Source organism: Falco punctatus (assembly GCF_963210335.1).
Source record: "Falco punctatus genome assembly, chromosome: 8".
Lineage (NCBI taxonomy): Eukaryota > Metazoa > Chordata > Aves > Falconiformes > Falconidae > Falco > Falco punctatus.
The window spans coordinates 40,991,293-41,010,586 of NC_137588.1; the positions used below are offsets into that span (position 1 = coordinate 40,991,293).

General features: G+C 43.3%; 1 protein-coding gene across 1 annotated transcript in view; it reads left to right on the forward strand.

Moving 5' to 3' along the window:
* Positions 1–2,346: 2,346 nt before the first annotated feature.
* LOC308068825 (uncharacterized protein) overlaps positions 2,347–19,294 on the forward strand; it is a gene marked incomplete at its 5' end in the record, with an annotated part of 48,375 nt that continues 31,427 nt past the window's right edge. The window contains one exon of the mRNA XM_080400115.1: positions 2,347–2,588. Within this exon, the coding sequence (XP_080256241.1) occupies positions 2,347–2,588 (242 nt within the window). The remainder of the gene's footprint in view (positions 2,589–19,294) is intronic.

Below are 19,294 nucleotides of genomic sequence, written 5' to 3' on the forward strand. Positions count from 1 at the left end.
GCGGTGTGCATGTTGTGTGACACGTTACGTGCAGCATCTCTGTTACAGAGGTGCTCTGCCTGTCCTCGTGACGCTTAGGAGTAACCTGTTCAATGGAACCACGCTTGAGAGCATGCTGGAGTCCACATCTGAGGCTGCTGTCTGGATTTTGGCTTTTCCTCTAAATCTGTAGAAAGTAATTAGAAGGCTTGGATGACTCACTGGGAAAGGAACACAGGATTATTTTTTATTTTTTGATAAATAATTGAATCTTCTCTGCTGCCTCTCCATCCAAATGATCCTTCTTCCTGCTCTTTTTTTCAGTAGCCTGGAGGATGACAGGGAGACTCTTCCACTTAACCTCTGCATGCATTTCTATTTTTATAGGAATGTTACACTCGCTTTATATACAGTGTAATGGAGTAAAAGTTCCTGCATCCTTGCCACCTCCCTTAAGTCAAACTCAGGAGCTTTATAAACAGCTTAATTTCCGTAATTATTAATCTAGGCATTTCTCAATTATATCGTTACTTTTCTACACAAATCTCTGGCACTCCAGAATTTCTGTAGAAATGGATTGCTCTGGTTTTGCTGCTGAGTAGATTTGTAATGAGGAGTATGTGGGTTTTGCATCATTACTTATATATGTTCGTGCTGCTTTCAGTTGGGGCCTGGTACGAACCCAGAAGCATAGGAAAACATTTACAGCCAGGCTCTATCAGTGTTCTTGCTGGTGATGGGTGGCCAGTGGTGACTGATGGCCACCTGCTCCAAGAGCTAGGTGAAACGCCACTGTGCAACTACGTGTTTAGATGCACTACTTACATAGATCATAGAATCACAGAATGGTTTGGGCTGGAAGGGGCCTTAAAGACCATCTCATTCCCACCCCTGCCCCGGGCAGGTTTCCCATCAGCCCAGGCTGCTCCCAGCCCCATCCAGCCTGGCCTGGAGCACTGCCAGGGATGGGGCACCCACAGCTGCTCTGGGCAGCCTGGCCCACCGCCTCGCCGCCCTCACGGGGAGAGGTTCTTCCTGATATCTGACCTGCATCTGCCCTCTCTGCGCTCAAAGCCACCCCCGTGCCCTGTCACACATGCCCCTGTAAGAAGCCCCCCCCCCAGCTTTCCTGCCGGCCCCTTCAGGCGCTGGGAGCTGCTCTAAGCCCCCCCTGGAGCCTGCTCTTCTCCAGGCTGAACAGCCCCAGCTCTCCCAGCCCGGCTTCCCAGGAGAGGGGCTGCAGCCCCTAAGCATCTTCATGATCTTGTAGATATACAGGTAGATGATCATGATGATTAACACAGTGTGTTTGGTAGGACAGATTACTGTCCTAGCAGACTTAGAAATCCGTCTGTTAAAATTTGGAGTCAATTATTCCTAATCAGAATGAACTTTTGATTGCACTACTTTGGGTGCATAAGGAGTCACTTCTTCCTCACGCTCCCTGAGAAGCTGCTGTCTGCAGGAGGAAGAGCTTTGGCTCCATCAGGGAGGAAAAGGCTTTCCAATTTAATAGTTTATATTAGGGACAGCAGCTGGGGCATCCCAAGCATTCCCCACTCGTCCTGCAGAGGAAGGCAAACGCTTACGGTGCCACACCACACAGCTTTTCGTGTGCATCAGAAAGATGCACCCTTTAAGATCTCTTAGATAAAGCTTGTGCCTGGATGATGAACTCAATTATAGAGCAGCCTGACTGCAAGTGTATCCCTACAATTTCATTTTCAGAATGTGGGATTGCATCAGAATGAACTCTATGAAAACACCACAAATTATTGTATCCATTTCCAAGATTCAGCTTACAGAAGAGAACAGTGAAAAACCAAAGGGGTTTGCATCCCTGCAAAAATACTCGCTGCAAATCTATTGATGAAAACACCTCTTAGCTAAAACTTAGAACGTGTTGAATTTATCCTCCCAAGGGCTGAACTCAGTGGAGACTGTGTTTATCTTGAAATACAGGCCTTCGATAGTTTTGACTGTAGATACCCGGTGGTCAGGTGTTACCAGCTCAGGCGTTAACGTGCCTCTGATACTCGAGCGACAGCGACGCCGAGGCCAAGGACCACCCAGGCCTCCATGCCCAGGCGGCATCTGCACAGCCTGGGCAGGCGAGGGCAGTCTCAGGAACTTGGGTGCCAAGTCTGTACCTCGGGATAACGTGGGAAGCACACCTGACTCCGGCCGGCCCCGCCGGGATTGCCAGGCTTCCTCCACCTGCCCTTCACGCCCCTGGGAACGGCGCCTTCTCCTTCGCAGCCCACTCAGCACTGCCCCCCGGCTGACCGCATGCCCGCACGCCTCACCTCAAACCGCGCCAGCCTCGCCACCTGCCCCGCCGCCTGATCCCACCGGGCTGCGGTCCCCATGGCGGCCGCCGGCCCTGCCGCCCTCAGGTACCGGGGCCGGGCGCCTCAGCCCCTCGCCCGGCGGCGCTCCGCGGCACCGCCCGCGGGGGCGGGCACGGGGGTGTCCGAGCCGCTCGCTCCCCGCCCCGGCCCCACCTCCGCCGGGCAGCCGGCACCGCCCGCCTCCCGCGGAGCCAGGGGCGCAGCGACCGGTGTGGCCCGGGCCGGCCGCCGCCTCACGCCGGGGCCGCTGGCCGGAGGGTGAGTTCCCGCCGCGGGGGAGCGCGGAGGGGCCGGGGCCGGTGAGGTACGGGCTGCCGCGCCTCGCGCGCCTCCCCTCAGGGCGAGAGGCGGGAAGGGCGGGCGGCCGGGGCCGCGCTGGGGCGCGCAGGGGCCGGCTCGGTGCTGCGGGGCCCGCGGGTGCTGAGCCCGGCGGGGCCGGGGGTGCTGAGCCCGGTGGCCCCCGGCCCCGCCGTTAGCTGGGAGCAGGAGGATTCAAACCTCCGCGCTGAGGGAGGCAGAAGCATTGCGGGAGGGAGCGAGCCCGTGAGAAGCGCTGGGCGTTCAGCGTCAAGTGCTTTGCATCCGAAATACACACCGTGTTTTATAGGTACGTTGTAAAATCGCAGTATTGCAGCAGTGCTCTTGGTGATTATACAGCTAAAAAAAACCCCAACCAACCAAACAAAAACCCCAAACTCTTCATTTTTCACAGGTGTGTCAGGAAACTTTGTGCTTTTTTTAAAAGTAAACGTGTTACGCTTCACCCCTAGAGAATAGTCATTAAAATACGTGTGTAATGAAGCGAATACGAGTAAATAAATAGCACAAGTAAGTAAAAAAGACAAGCTGCCCACTGTGACGGTGTGTGAGGGGCCTGGGCACCTTTGCCTGGCCTGGCCCCCGGGAACGGACACGGGCTCCTTGTGCGCCATTCCCGCGCAGCCGCCTTGTTTCCTGTGGAATTAGGCTGTGAGGTCCTTGGAGCGGTGACCGGCGGTGTCTGTGCAGTATAGAGGGTGCCGAGGGCGCGGCTCTGTGCGAGGCCTGTGCTGCTCCAGTGATACGGTTAATAAAAACAGTCCCAGCGTTGATGAGTGTACACTGTTCTTGGGGATAGAACTGGTTTGCGAGCCTCAGCTGGTTGATTCCTAAGGGCAATCTCGGGAAAAGAGGTGCATATGATTTCCCGTCTGTCAGAGGGTAACGCGGGTAGAGCCTGGAACTGCAGATGGAGAGATCAGAGCAATTGCAGAGAGCCATGTACTGCAACCTCTCTCATAAATACAGTACTGGTAATCCCAGATGCTCAGATAATGACTCAAGTTTCCCTCCCTCAATAAACATGTTTTTATTTAAAATAATAAGATATTAAGTGCTGAGATCGCTGTTTCTCAGGTTAGTTTTCAACCTCCAAGTTTACAGTTTTCAAGCTTCCTCTGTAACTATAAACGTCCTGATTGGGGCACCCCATTCTTCCTCTTCTCAGGTGAGTTTTTAAGAAAAGGACAGAAAACAGAAGGTTTATGATGACAAACAATAAAGTCCTCCCTTGTGTTGGAGAGTGCATATGCCAGCTCGGAGAAAGAGAATTCAAAGCTGAAAGAAGAGCCCATTCTCATTTTGGTGTGTCTACCTCACATCGCCAGCACCAGGCAGTACCCGGGCCGAGTGTGGCCAGGCCGCACACCGGCAGTACAGTCCTGCAGGTGGATTCCAGAGGCAATTGCAGATGGATGTTTTCTAGCAAGGATGAAGGGAGTTGTCCTGTTTGCTACAGCGGGCATGGCTCAGTGATTCATCAATCTTTGCACAGCAATACTTCTGCTCTTCTAGTCAATCCACAGTTCGCTACTAATGCTGTTGAGAGTCTTTTCCTCTTCTTGTCATGCCTTACTTGCTTTAAGTCAATTAGTGTTTCCCAGCGTGGTAACTGCAGCACTCTGTTCACAGCCTGTTGCATCACATAAATAAATCCCTTCCAGGGCAGATAATCTTAGGGCCTTTTGCCTTAGCTTGGTTTTGCCAGAGCCGTATCTCCAATGCCTGACATCTGGCATTCTGGCTGTGTGATGTTAACTGTCAGGAGTCCGGTAAATCCTGTAATCAGCTTATATATGATGGATCCTCTGTGTTGATCCTTGAAACACTTCTGATGAATTCCATCCTCTGGCTGGCACCAGGTGCTGGATGCTTTATCCGGCAGAAAGAAAAGAGGGTGAGGGTAGACATGGTCTCTTTGTTGGGGAGGCATGGGATTGGCAAGTACTGCGGGTGAAAGAGTCAGTGTTACAAGAATGGGCACCTTTTCCCGCACCCTTGGGAACTCTCTAGAAGAGACACCTGTACCTTGCTAACTCATAGGCTGATACGTCCTGCAGAGTCAATTTATCACAGTCTCTTCCTGCCTTGTTTTCCATTTGCCCAAGCCTCAGTTGTGGGAGAAGAGATATGGAACATTTCCTTTTACACAAGTTGTGTCAGTTATGTCGGAGAGCCCTTCTGAAATTGGGAGTTGCAAACTCAGGTTACAAAACAGAAGATACCAAGACTTGTGCGTGCTGTAACACAGCGCATCTTACCCATCACTGCCACACACTTCCAGTGCAGGCAGCAGATAAGGAACTCATTAGCAGAGGTAAGAGAAAGAGAATGGCAACACCGTGCATACTAAGGGTGCTTAATGTCTCTCAAGTAGAGCAAGATAGTTGAAGGGTAAAGAATTTTCCAGGGCTGTCTGTCATTTCTCAGCCCAAATGGGCCCTAACCAAAAAAAAACCCAACCCCACAAAACCCACGTACCCTCTACCTCACTAGTTTGAGGGGTTCTTTACAACAGTCCTCCATCTTAAATCAAATTTTGCTGCATGAATTCTGATACTTTAGAAAATCATCCTCCTTTTTTTAAGTCTAAATTCCTCGATATTTGCTTTTCTTTTGTTGTATCCAGTAGCTGAATTTAGTAGACTCAAGGGAAAGGAATGCTTCGGTTATTCATGTGTGTGACTCAAAGGACTTCTGGATGAGGTACACGTCTAACAGTTTAAAAGCGGTGAAAAGGTACGTACAATAGTGCCACACCAATAAACTTCAGAAGGCATTTCAGATTGCAGCTCTCCTTAAGGATTGAGTTATATTGTATGATGCGTGTGATGTTGACAGTTATTTTTCCATTAACTGCTCTGAGAATCTTTTAATCTAAATAAGAGGCTTCACCTTCAAGACTTTGCATGTGCTTTCAGCAGACATCTGGTTACCGGGCTGGTTTGTTCTGAGTGCCAAATGCTGAAATGAAGGCTCAGTATAACTGTTTGCATGTGTTGTTTTTCTCACTCAGAACCTAGTGCCCATGAAAAGCCAGAACAGAATGCACAAGATACAATCCGTTTTCACATTGAAATGGCACCTTTCTCTCTGCGCCAGCAAAACTAGATTGGGATTTCTTGCCTGAAGCTCAGGGCTTTTTGATGTACCTGGTTTGAACTACAGGCTTTGGCAAGGAACCAAATTAGGGTAAAATGGTGTTCATTTGGCGGTTTTTGTCTTGATTTTGCTTTGATATTTAAACAAATCTGAACTGTTGTGTGAAACCTGCTGGAAATAAACTTAGGAAGCTCATTCTTAGTACCACTTTACAGATCTGGAAATGGGATACTAAAGTATTAGAACATGAGTCTTTCTGTTAAAAGATCTAGGCTTCAGCTGTATTCTGACTTGCTGAATGGTTCTAGACAAGTCATTTATCTTCCATCTATTTCTTGTCTCATCAGTGGGAATAATGACGACTTTTCTATTTCCATGAATTGCTGTGAAAATTGATCAGTCTGTAAAGAATTCCCAGTGCAAACAGCACGGCAGTGATGGTATTATTAGGGGTGCCAGTTTCACCCCAAGAAATGTGAGCACATCGAGCTTCCCCATGTTTCAGTTTAACCATACGGAATGTGGAATTCTCTCCTATTAAAGATAGCAGTAGGTCAAATGGGGGTGGTGGGAGAGTCCGGAATGAAGGTGTCTGCTTGAATGTTTCTGTAAACCCTATTGCCTGTTTAGAGAAAGTTATTTTCAGCGTTGTGTAGTCCAGCTTTAAATTAGCAAAGCATTAAAAAAAGATTTCTGAAGTCTATTTTCTTTCCTGTTCTTTCTCAAATAAAATGATTTGATAACAAATCCCATCTCTCTAGAAGCATGGTGAGAAAAAAATTTCTGCTTATTTGAAATGATGAGATTAATAAAAATTTTTCTGTAGCAGTGCCATTTATTAATCAGTGAGTTATGTAAAGGCACTCTACTGTGGACTGGGACCTCACTAGCAGTTAAATAAGTTATTCTGAAGTTTATAGACAGGACACAGTCACTGCTGATTGAACTCCATCCTGCCCTCAGTGCTCTTGCTGGAGAATTGTAAGCTCTCAGATCTAATGGCATGTTGTAAATGCTCCCTACGCCTTTGCATTTTAAATGCACTGGGTCGGCCAAGACCTGTTATTTAAGTGTTTAAGCTAAGCCGACTCGTTTGAATTGTAGTGACTTACAGGTCAACTGGATCATCGTTTCTGAGGTGACCATCTGAGCTGGGGAAAGGAGGAGATTGCTGCTCCTGCCGGGCCGGCTGGCTGAGGCCAGGGGTGTTTCCACTGGCAGCTCTCAAGCCAGAGGAAGGTCCACTCCATCCTGCAGAATGTGTGCATACAGAAAGCATAATGTATGCAGAAGCTGGCTAGCTTCGTGGAAAGCAGTCTTCATCCTTCATTTTTTAAAATGTTGATATGCAAAATGGGCGGAGGTACTTGCAATAAGTAGGTGACAAATCAGATGTATGAATAGATTGAACTTACTGCTTACTCAAAATTTTGAAATATAGTTTTCACACTATTTATTTTGCTTGTAAGTTAGCGTGTCTGTGAGAACTATTTTCTTTCCCTATGTCAGTCAAAGTAGCCTTGTTGTGTCTCTATAAAGAAATGCGTCTACCTCCCTGTAGCCTAAGAAGATTACATGGGTATTTCCAAATGATAGAGAACCTAAGACTGAAATCCTTAGGCCTATCTTGGGTTATACAGACAGAAAACTAACAGCAGTTGTAGGAGCAGTGCTTGATTTACATCTATATATACTTGCTCTAGGTTTAAATGCAAGATATTGTAATTTCTGTCTGTTATTTAAAGGGAAATTTAACAAACAAAAACCCCTCTGTTAAATAATCACAGTCTTTAGTGGCCTGTAGGCCCTTGGTATAACAATGACACCTTCCAGAATTGCTCCATGAAATCTTTGGGTGTACATGTAGATGATTTCTTATTTGTATCTGTAATACACTTAGTGTTCAAGCTCTGGTCTGTGCAGCGCATTTCAGAGTTTGAAAGAACAGGTTGCCATACTAGACTGGCTCATAATCTTAGATCTGTAAAGCTGCCTCTGGCAGTGATGAATAACTAATGCTTCAGGGAAGACTAATATCCTCTATTATGCACCTACCCAATTGGGCAATGTCAAAAACAGAAAGATAGGTGTAAGATTATCTTTCTGACCCCTGCAGATCGTGCCCTGAAGTGTGGTGATTACCCTTCTCAGAGTCTAAACATGCGTAAGTGCAGATGGTAGATGTTACAGTCATCTAATCCTTTTTTTGAAAAGTGCTGCCCCAGCTTTGTCTTGATGTGAATAAACCTGTTGTGGCAAATTGCGCTAATTCAGAGCTCAACTTAATACATAGAAATGGAGCTAAAAGCTTATGAAATAGAGGGAAATGCAGGCATATGTGCCTTGCATTGCTAATGCGGTAAGAATTATCCTCTCGGTGTGTAAAACCTTGTTTACAGGTACTGTTTTTGCCTTAAACTTCATTTAAGGCCAGATATGAAGAGGTTTGGTGCCTACATAAGCAGTACTTGTCAGATGTGAGTTTGAACTGTTGATGTTCCTTCTTTAACCTGGTAACCTTGAAAATCCATTTTGGCTATAGTTTCTTATGGCCACGTTTTCCTTGGCTCATAGTTGTGTGGCTGGGGAGCATGAGGTGGGTGTTCAGGTCCTGGCACTGTTCTCCAGCTGGAGTCATCATTTGTCCTCACAGTCCACTGGCTCCGTCTGTTGTGCCTGGCTCAAGTAATGTAACATCTTCCGTAGACTCGTCATTACAGCTGTTTCTGTAGTTTCCAGCAATTTGTGGTTGCAGGACTGTGCAGGATAATCCTCTAATTGACATTTCATCCAGGAGTCACAGGACAGAGAGCATGATCAGCTGTTTGATCTCAGCTATCCAGGGTAATGTGGCTGCTCCAACATTTGAGTCTGCTCAAAGGACAGGTCCTGTTATCCGTCCTTTAAAACCAAGCCTACAAGTCAAACATTTTTTAAAAAATTAAGATTACAGTGGTTCTTCCCTCTTTGGAACTGTCAGAGAACAGACTGGTTTCCAGACACAAGTGCACTGGGGTTAAAGAGTAAATGGTGAATTGTATTTTATGTGGTATATCTGTAGACATCACCCTTTCTTAGTCTTTTTTTGGTGCATGTCAATTTAACATTTTACTTGTGGGGTGCAGGTTTAAGGGAATGCTCTCATATGCCTTACATGGTTTGTAGAATCAAATTAGAGGATGTTTATATAAACATATAAAATTATTTTTGAGTATATAAAAAAAGGCAGCAGCACAGATTCTACAGAAGTCAAGGAAGCAGTTTGTCTGAACCAGCTAGAGGTGAGAGATACTGGCACAACAGCTGTTCTTCTGGGATTTCAGTTATTAAAACACTATGTGGTTGTAAGGGCTGGGGAATCTCCCTGTGCAAAACTAATTCTGGATGCTAATTTTGGCTTTCAGCTGCATTCTGTTTGTCTTAATTTTTTTTATATTTTTAAGATTGTTACAACACTGCCTAATATCAATCCAGTCTGATAGAATTCAAAATTCACAGCACAGAAACAAAAGATTATTGCAGTTTGCAGTTCCAGGGAAGAGCCTTCCTGTGTTTTGTGGTGGTGGTGGTCTGGTTTTTTGATCAGTCCTTTCTCCCTTAGGAACTTCTACCAAGGATGCTCAGTATGCTCCCCTACTTCATACTGCCATCCCCTGTGTCACCTTACTGAACACTTGCTTCTGTTGTCTTTTCTAGTAGCACCTCACTGAAGCTGCAGTACTGACCACTTGTCACTGGGCAGCCACATTCTGATATTATCATTGTTTTAGTGAATGACTATTGGATTTAATCTAGGCCAGGTTTTAATTCCACCACCACCCCTCATCCCCACTTTCTAATAAGAATTTTTCTCTGACCAGATGCCATGAAATTGATACTCTTGCCTTAATAATTACATTTCATGTCAAGTTATTTCGATTTAACAAAATAAACTGAAGGGATTTCTTGCTTTAATATGTGTGTATTATTAGCAGAACACAGACCAAACTGAGCATAATGTTACACATTGAGGTATGTGCTGTAGTTTTGCAGGAGTTACTGTTAAATATTAGAACAGGATTTGAAAATTCTCACTGATTCATTAGATCAAAACTGAAAAGGATAATAAAGTGTTAAGCTTTAAAAGAGTATCACTGTTAGGTTTAGGAGTTGCTTACCGCTTTCTTCATAACATTTCAGAACTGGCTGTTTGGCTTCATATTTATTAGAGGAAAAAGGTGGAAATCCAGCACTGGCTGCTACCCTTGGAGGACAGGTGACCAAAGGGAATGAAGAGCAGTAAATCGTGTCGGTATATACAACAACAACAACAACAAAAGAGGAGTCCTGTTTAGAGGAAATGCTGATTACATTGTTCCCAACTGCTTCCCTTTCAACCTACCCACCTCCAGCAACATTACAGTTTCTGTACTTTCTTGGTACTAAAGCTTTTGGTAGTCTGAGTAGTCGGGCCAGACTGCTACCAACATCCCTATGCCAGTGAGGTTTGTGGGAGGGAGGGTGTGTATGCATACCTGAAGGTATTTTGTGGTTCCCACCTGCCTCTGCGCTGTTGATTCAGTACAGTTCTTTTGCAAGCCGGTTTGTTGAAATGATCCAAGTTCAAAACAATCCTATTCAAACCCCAAAATTCCCAGCTTTCTTTTCCCTCCCTGTAATGAATCTCATATTTGGAGAGATTACCAGATTTATGAGGGTATGGCTAGAAAGAATTTACACTGACACAAATTATGTCTAGTGTGGAAAAACTTAAAATAGGTGTTTAAAGTATTAATGAGGTGTAGAAGAGCTACAGATTTACAGCTAATCTGCACAGACTCGAAAATATCTCTTCTTCTGTGAAGCAATGAAATGAAGTTAATTACAGTATAATTAGACAAGAAGAAAGATCTGTCAAGCGAGGTAGGATTTCTACTTCACTAGTTCTAGGAAATGAGACATTCGGTGTGCACCTTTTCTGACAGAATTGTGTGAAGGGCTGAGAGTGCCGTTTGAACCGTACACTGTAACATAGGTACTGTAAGATACTTATAGTAAGGATTTGTTTGAACCAGCCTGCTAATTTAACTAAAATCTGCATGGCTTTTTTTTTCTTTTAGAATCAAGAGATTAAGGGCTATCGTTGCCTACCTCCAGGCACCATGATTTCTGTGCTAAATCAAGTCACAATTCAGGGCTCCTGGTGTTCAGGCTGACAACAGTTCTCCATTTCCCCCTGCCCCACCTTGATACTGCGAATGACCAGCTTTTTGAAAGTATCAGGTATTAGAACTTTAAGCTAATAACTCTTGCTGAGACTACTATCTTAACCTCTGGATATGTAGTGTTATGTATTTGGTGCTGCATCATCTTGATAAGGACTAGTTGTTGTAGGGTATCTAATGTGAAACGTGATGGAATGGAATACTTGTCATAAGCAGAGTATTTGATATTTCAGTTGTGTTATCCCAGCTGTCTTTCTCACATTCAAGTTTAATGAGTTATGATCATGTCATGTGGTTCTTTTTGTTCTGTCGTGGTTTGAACAATAGCTTATTTAGTTATAAGAAAGTGCCAGTGCTTCCTGGATTCTGAGGAACTAAGCAGATTATATTTTCAAAATAATGAAGATATCAGTTTATCTTATTTATGGATTTGTCTTGCAGAGAATCAAAATACAACCAGTTTGTGTTTATACAGCAGCCGCCATCTTAAATGGTGCCATTAGACTTGAACTGGTAACTTCTGGGGCTAAAAATATGAGCTTGAGGAAGAAATACCTGCTCAGCGTCACCAGTGAATTCCCCTTACGTGACTTCTACACTTGTAGCTCGTGGGTGTCACAGGGCAGTAGTATCAATGATCATGGTGCTTGCTAGGCTGAGATTGGCAAGGGGTATATATCTAGGTGTTCATCAAGAAGGAAAAATTATGCATTTGTCCATATTCTAGGCTAATGCAGTTTGAATTTATCATTATATTAGCTTGTGACTTTTTGTGCTTCTCCAAGCAATAATTTTGATTAGACTTGTATGTCTTGGCTAGGGTGGGGAACAGTCTGAATACTGAAGACAGATGTTGTTGTTGTGTTTATTGTTCATTTGTTTTTCTGTTTGTGTGTAGTTTTATTATGAGTCTCTTTGTATGCATTTCACCATGATGTGTCCTTCCAACCGCCAGCTGTAATTGTTCCTACTTCTGGCTGTAGGTTTGATTGTTTTGTGTAAACGCTCTTGATATGTGAGATTTACACATTCCATCTACTTGCCAGGATTTTGAATCTCAGTTCACTTAGAGCGGTTCCTCAGCTATCGTGAATGTCCTCGATGGCATGCTGAAGTAGACTTTACTCCCTTTCCTGGCCAACATTGACTTTAGCAACACCCTAGTGATTTGACAAATGGATTTCTGTCTGATGGGAAAGAATTGTTTGCTGTAGTTCAAAGCCAGTTTCAGAGATATAGAAAAATATTTCACTAAGAATTAACAGGAGAGGAAGAAAAGGCCTCTGCTGACATACTTTATTGCCACAGGACTGACTTCTACTTGTTAGAACTTAGTAAGCCCGCCACCTAGTAGGGCAAGCTTTAAAAAAGGTAGATTTTTGATAGAGAGAGGTTGTTTACCTTTTGTTATTTACACCAAAAGATATACAGTGTAACAGAAGTCGCATCAAATATTTTAACACATAGCATTTTTCTGTGTTATGTAACATATGGCACAACGAGCATTTGTCTTTCAGCAACAGAATTTGGTTTTTTTGCATTGACTGAGCACTGGCATGGGTTGCTCAGGGAGGTTGTGGAGTCCCCCTCCTTAGAAATATTCACAACCTGCCTGGATAAGGTCCTGCACAACCAGCTCTAGGTGCCCTGCACAAGCAGGGCAGTTGGACAAGATGACCTCTGCCAGTCTCAACTATTCTGTGATTCAGTGATCAGGTTGTCATTGTCATTTTTGAGTTACTGTTGGAAGGAATTGTTTCTGTGCAGAGCCTCATACAGGAGCTTGCTCATGGAGGTTTGTACTGGGTCCAGCTGGGATTGTGTTCATGGAATCACAGAATGATTTGGGATGGAAGGGACCTTAAAGCCCACGCAGTTCCACCCCTGCCCTGGGCAGGGACACCCCCCGCCCCCAGCCCAGGCTGCTCCCAGCCCCATCCAGCCTGGCCTGGAGCACTGCCAGGGATGGGGCACCCACAGCTGCTCTGGGCAGCCTAGCCCACCGCCTCGCCGCCCTCACGGGGAGAGGTTCTTCCTAATACCTGATCTAAATCTGCCCTCTAAGAGGAGTTATTTTTCTTCGTAGCAGCCCATATGGTGCTCTGTTTTATATTTGGGATTAAAACGTGTTGATAACACATGATGTTTTGCTATTACTGAACAGTAGTCGTACAGCATCAAGGCCTTCTCTGTTTCTCACTTTCCCCCCCCAGCAAGTAGGCTGGGGGTGGGCACAGGGCTGGGAGGGCATATAGCTGGGACAACGGACCTGATCTGGTCAGAGTGGTTTTCCATACCATATCATGTCACGTTGAGCAATAAAACCTGGGGGGTAGTCTTTTCAAGACAGCTGTTGCTCAAGGAGTGGCTGGGCATTATTGGTCCACTGGTGGAAGGGGTGTGCGATTGCCTCTGCACCACTTATTAAACTGCCTTTATCTAAACCCACAGTGTTTTCCTTACTTTTTCTCTTCCAATTCTTTCTCCCATCCCACTGAGGCAGGGAGAGAGCAAGCCTCATGGTGAGTGTTTAATTGCTGCCTGGGGTCAATCAACCACAGGGTTAAGAGAGGAAGGGGACAGAACGGAGAGAGAGACTGCAGAACCTAAACAATGTTACTGTAGGTACCTAATGACTTGGCAGTGTATCGATCCGAAGACTGTGTTCTTAGTTGTGTAAGACAGGCAAAACTTCACGCAAGAGCCTTCCACCATTCTACCCAGTTTTTCCAATCTTACCCACTTTTTATTTGGCTTGCCATTGGTGTTACCCACCTGGGAAAAGAGCAATTAAAGTAACCAGCTTTCTCTCTGCTGGTGAGACAGTGTGACTAATGAACAGCATTCCGTCTCTTAACTTTCAGGGAGTGGCTTTTGGGGCCATTTTACTTCTCTTACATTTTCAATAAAGCAATTTTTAAAAGTGACTAGTGCATCCTGGAGTGTTAGACATACAGGTTGCTACCCTGAACCTCTTGCATGTTTTGTATTCTAACTGCTCTTGGATTTTTAAACCACTAGCATCCATCCCTTCCTTCCAAAGTAAGACCATTAAAGCTTTTAGTAATTGCAGCTGCAGGGTGGAACACTGCCTCCTAAAAAGATGGATGACAAAACTACCCTTGGCTTGAAAGAGGCTGTGTTTTCACTTCTTTTAAAAAATGCACAGGCCATACAGTGACTCTTCTGATGCCTTAATTCAGTAGAAAAAGGTTGAAGAGCTACAGTGTGGGTCAGGTTTTTAAACAGACGTCAGTGGTTGAAGTCAGGTCTTTTGAAAAACCCGTACAGAAATATAATGATAGTAGGTACAGGAAATCAGAAAGTAAACACTTTTCACTGTTTTTAAGGTTTATTCTAACTTGAAAAAATGTCCTGTGGTGCCCAAACACTGGAAAATGTCATTGGACACATGAATTTATTTATGAACGTTCTTTGTATCCCACTGTCATGCTAGAGTAAGTACAATTAGAGACAGATCCTGGGATTTTGAAGGCTGAGTGAATGCATTGTGTACAATCTTGATAGTCACAGAGATGCACATAGGATAATTTTAGGCAGCATGGAAAGAGAAGGATTTCCTTTCCTTTCTTCGCTTTGGGCAGCCTTGCATTATTTCTGGGGACAGCTCTGACTTAAGCATTCAGAAATGAGGAAGCAAAAATGGTTTTAGGGTTGACCTTGAGGCCTGGAGGTCTTGGGAAGGATGCACTCTGGGTCTGTTCCAGTTGCTTATCAGGGAAATAGTAACATGGCTATAAAAAACCATGAAACAGGGCGGTTAGTGCCTATAGTTCAAACTGATGGATAACCATGAGACCATGGTGGTTTCTTTGGCTGGTGGCCAGAGGAGACTACAAAGACTTCTTCAAAGTAAGAATCCAAGATATTGCAGACTTTCTCTGGATGTGTACTCAAGAAAATAAATAGTGCTGATAGACTTGTTGTACTGGCATGGTATTTCCAAATTGCTTTTCTCTAATTTCATTAATTGTGTTAATGTTTTACCTGGGTTTGTTTAGTTGTGGAATTCTGTGTAAGCTTGAAGACTTGATATTTTAAAACATAGATTAGTTAATTCTCTAGTTATTTCTAGGGTTTTGATGTTTTAAAACCATATTCTTGTCTTCTTTAATATTGCCAAGAATGTGGCAATGCTTCTGTGATGACAGGAAAGTCCAATTTGTATCACTTTTCTCAGAAAGTTTTGTTTATTCTGTGTGGATATAAAATATTTTTTTTCTTGGTAATACCAAGATGGTGGAAGGCATATGTTTATTAAATATATACCTCCGTATGTGGCTTTGTGAGTTGTCAGTGTAGTTTGGCCACCATAGTGAAGTAATTATATGGTAAACTCTTTTTAAGAAGCATGTGTAATTGCAAAAGAAATCTTTGCTTGTGTACTTAGTTGCCAAAATAAAGGGAGTTGAGATCTGCTCTGAATTGTCAGAATGCACTTTTAACTAGTTAAATCCATGTTTACAACCTTGCCTGTGGTTAACCACCACTAGATAAGATCATGGACTGTCTTATGGTGAGTGCTAACAAGTAAGGGATTGATGATACAATTCACATTTAAATTACTTTTCTTTGTGCTTTATTTTTTTCTGTTGGCTTTGGCTTTGAAGGAGCTTTCTGTGCTGTGAGGAATGTTATCAATTTATTAAGTGTCTGTTTCTCAGAATAATCCGTTGTAGCTGGAAAGGTGATGGTTGGCCTTCCGTAATACTACACTGCACTGTTTTCTTGCAGTGCTTTATTGGAGAGGCTTCAGTGCTTAAGACCTCTGACAATGTGCTAAATCACATGTCTGGACATATGCAAGATAGGAAACTTGAATCTTGGCAGTATATACGCTATTAAGTCAACATAGCAGCCACACTGCATCTCTTCCTGTTCCTCAGTTATCAAGAAAAGCAAAGAGAATTTATTTCAAGTACTACCTTAATCCTATCCCAGCTATTAGCATAAATCTTATTCAATTTTCACTGAAGTTTATCAAGTAAAAGTGGTATTTGAGCTGGAGCAGCTGAGGTATGCCACCAGGGTCATCGTGTTATTTTACCAGAGAAATCACAGTGTGTATATGTGTGTGTGTCTACATATGAAAAAAAATTATAAATTTTATATTGAATTATAGTATAAAATCTGTTAAGAAATGCATTAATAATATTCAGTCAAACTAGCTAGGCAGATGAGTGGTGTCCTCCACCAGACTGTAGCCTGCTGCAGAACTGTTCAGAAAAAATAATAATCTTTGCAGCAAAGTTTCTAGATGATCTTTTGTGGAGTATAGTTCTTATGTATTTTCATTTAAATAAAGGATTTTCTTATGAGCACGTTAGGCATTTGATTATTCCCCCAAACAATGGCAGTTATAGGAATTCTGTGGATTGTGTCAAGTATCTCTCGTTTTCATCTGTCTGCTCGATTACAGCATTTTTGATCTCTTCGTCTTGTACTTTGCCATGCAAGGTACTTTGATTAGGACTGTGTGTAAAATTTACATTTCTTCGGTCAGCCTCAGCACTGCTGCTGCTTTGCCTGACATGAACAATGATGTTCCATGGAGTGCCTCATTGTTCCCTAACTACTGTTAGCAGCGATATTGATCAGTGATTTTAATGTCGACACTGTGGTCGGAGTAGGATGTGGGCATTGGTGAAAGATGAGCTTTTCACGTGGGAGGAAATATTTTGCATGCCGTGATTGTGGAACTCCCAGTCCAACTGTTTCTGCTCTGTCTAGAAATAAAATAGTGTGTGATGGATATAGTAGTATGCTTGTCTTTATTTTTAAAGATGTCCACTGGAATCTGGACCTCCTGGTAATTTAAGGCTTACACCTGCAGAGAATTTACACTTACAGCTACTGCTTTGCTAGAAGGAGGATATTTGGCTCTTCTGGCACTTAGATGCAGCCTGGCTTAAGCTTTATTTATTTAATTATTAATATGATCCAATCTTTATTTCAGATTACTTTAAAAATGGCCATTGGTGAGCCTGGATTTTCTAGAATGTCATTTCCTTAGTGGCTTCTGTATCTTATTCATGTTATATTTTATTTCTCTCCAGAATGAACTTTGTGTTAAAGAGCACGTGCTGAAGAAAGTCTTTTTGGCACTATATGGGATTTGGCATTCTGCTGTGAGGATTACTGATGGGAGATGCCCGGCTAATTCCCAGGGCATACTGTTCCCACAGACAACCTGGAAATAGGTGTGGTTGACGTGAGTAGTAGCAGCAAAGGTATGAAGCTAAGATTGCCTGCTGGAATGGCAGCTCATCAAAGGGCTAGGAAAATCTATAAACTGAGCAATAAAGTTACTTTGAAAGTTTCAGGTTTACTCATTTTACTACTGCAGGAAAATGCTTGTAATGCATATACACATAAAACACATTGGTTTATATTGTGAATATAGTATATATTCTTTGAATAAGTAGATAAGGGGAAATCCCTTCAGAACTCTTCTAATAACTGTGCTTTATAAACAGGTTATTTTCTCCTGGGATAATCTTAAACAGTGTTTATTGAGGTTTCTTCAACTGAATTGTTTCCTTTCTGTGTAAAGGATGCAGTAGTTAATCGACTTTAAGTGTACTTGGAAGAGGGTTAATTGTTAATCACTGTCACCAATACTCAGAGGCGTCTAAACTAATTCGGTGAAATTCATGTTCCCTGCAGCAGGAAGTGCTGTATGGTTTTGGCAGTCTGCTGTTAATAGACATCAGTTGTACAGCTTTGCCATGTGGCTAAATCCATGAAAACTCTTGATATGTGTTTTGAAAACAGCCCTTAAAATGGTATTGAAATCAAGGAAATGCTGCATGAAACCCTAACGTCAGTTTGTATTCCTTACTGATACCAGGGAATTCATGGCAGCTGTCAAGGGCCTACATTCTGTCTGTGGGAAGATGCCTGAAGGTATGCAGAAGAGGGAGGCTAGGGAAATACAGGTTTTTAAACCATGATGCTCTTGGAAATATAGAGCTTTATTCTGGTTTACCAGAGGCGTTTATCCTCACTAAAACTCAGATGCTTTATATGCCGAAGTCATTGGATAAAAGAGTTGATAACTGAAACAAAGACTGGAATGCAGATCTTCCCAGGTGATCGTTGTGCCTGTGTGTGTGTGTGTGAGTGTGTCTCTGTGTGTGTATGTCTCTGTGCATGTGTGTGTGTGTGTGTGGTCTTTCTGTCTGCAGGATGGACCTTTGATGTTCCCTGCAAGGTGTACCAGTTTCAGCAAGAGCTTCACGCTCTAAATGAACACGTCAGCTGTCAATAGAACACTTTCTTGGAGAAGCAGTGGTCTCAATCCTAGCAGGAATTAACCCAGATCTCCGACATCTGAGGCAAGCGTGCCACTTAACTCCTCTTGAATGGAGCCACTAAATGGGGCAGAGCAGCCCTGCCTGTTACTAGCCCTCCAATTACTACCCCCACCACTAGCCTCCTTCCCCACAAGTGAAGAAATCTGGTCTGAGTGCCATCTGGATCAGACCCCTCAGATGGAAGCCCTCAAGAAGGGCTTGTGAGTACAAGTGTGAGACTGAGTTGCAAGATAGGGTGGTAAGCTGCTCAGGCCTGCCAAAATAGGGTGTGCCTGAAAGCAAAATTTCGTATGATTACAGAATGGAAAACTTTCAGGTGCCTGGGGAATCCTGGTAGCAGCTAAGAGGGTGAATGTGAAGATTGCAGCTTTTCATTTGTGTATCTACTGTGATTATTTTATTATTATTATTATTATTATTATTATTATTATTATTATTTTCAACATAGATTCCTTTTGTGGATTTAAACCTAGGTGCCGGAAAAAAATGGAAAAAAAATCGAAAAATACCGTTTAAACTCTGCAAGAAAAATCACATCAGTCCATCTCATCAAAGTCAGCTCAACTCTCTAATTTACAACGCAGAAATAATTTCTGATGGTGGATTTATGTATATGAATGCCATTCAGTTCATGGCTAATACCAGTTCTAACACAGGAATGGTTTGACTAGAGTTTGGTTTAGGTTTTTTCCATTCTCTTCAGTTGGTAAAGAAAGACTTAAAATGGAGGGATTAGCAAATTGTGCTTGCATGCATTTTCATATCCCAAATATTGGCATATCACCCGAATGTCTCTGCTGGGTGCATTGATCTGGTAATGCGGTGGCCAGTGGTTTAGAAAACTGGAATTTTTATCTTCTATTTTGATAGGAAAGCCTGAGGCTGTGAATAAGTATTGTGCAGTGCAATACCCAATTGTATACCAGACACAGGGAAAGTTAATTGTGCCTGTAGCTATAATAGTATGTTAAATACCAGGGTTATTAATCTTTCCTCACCTCAG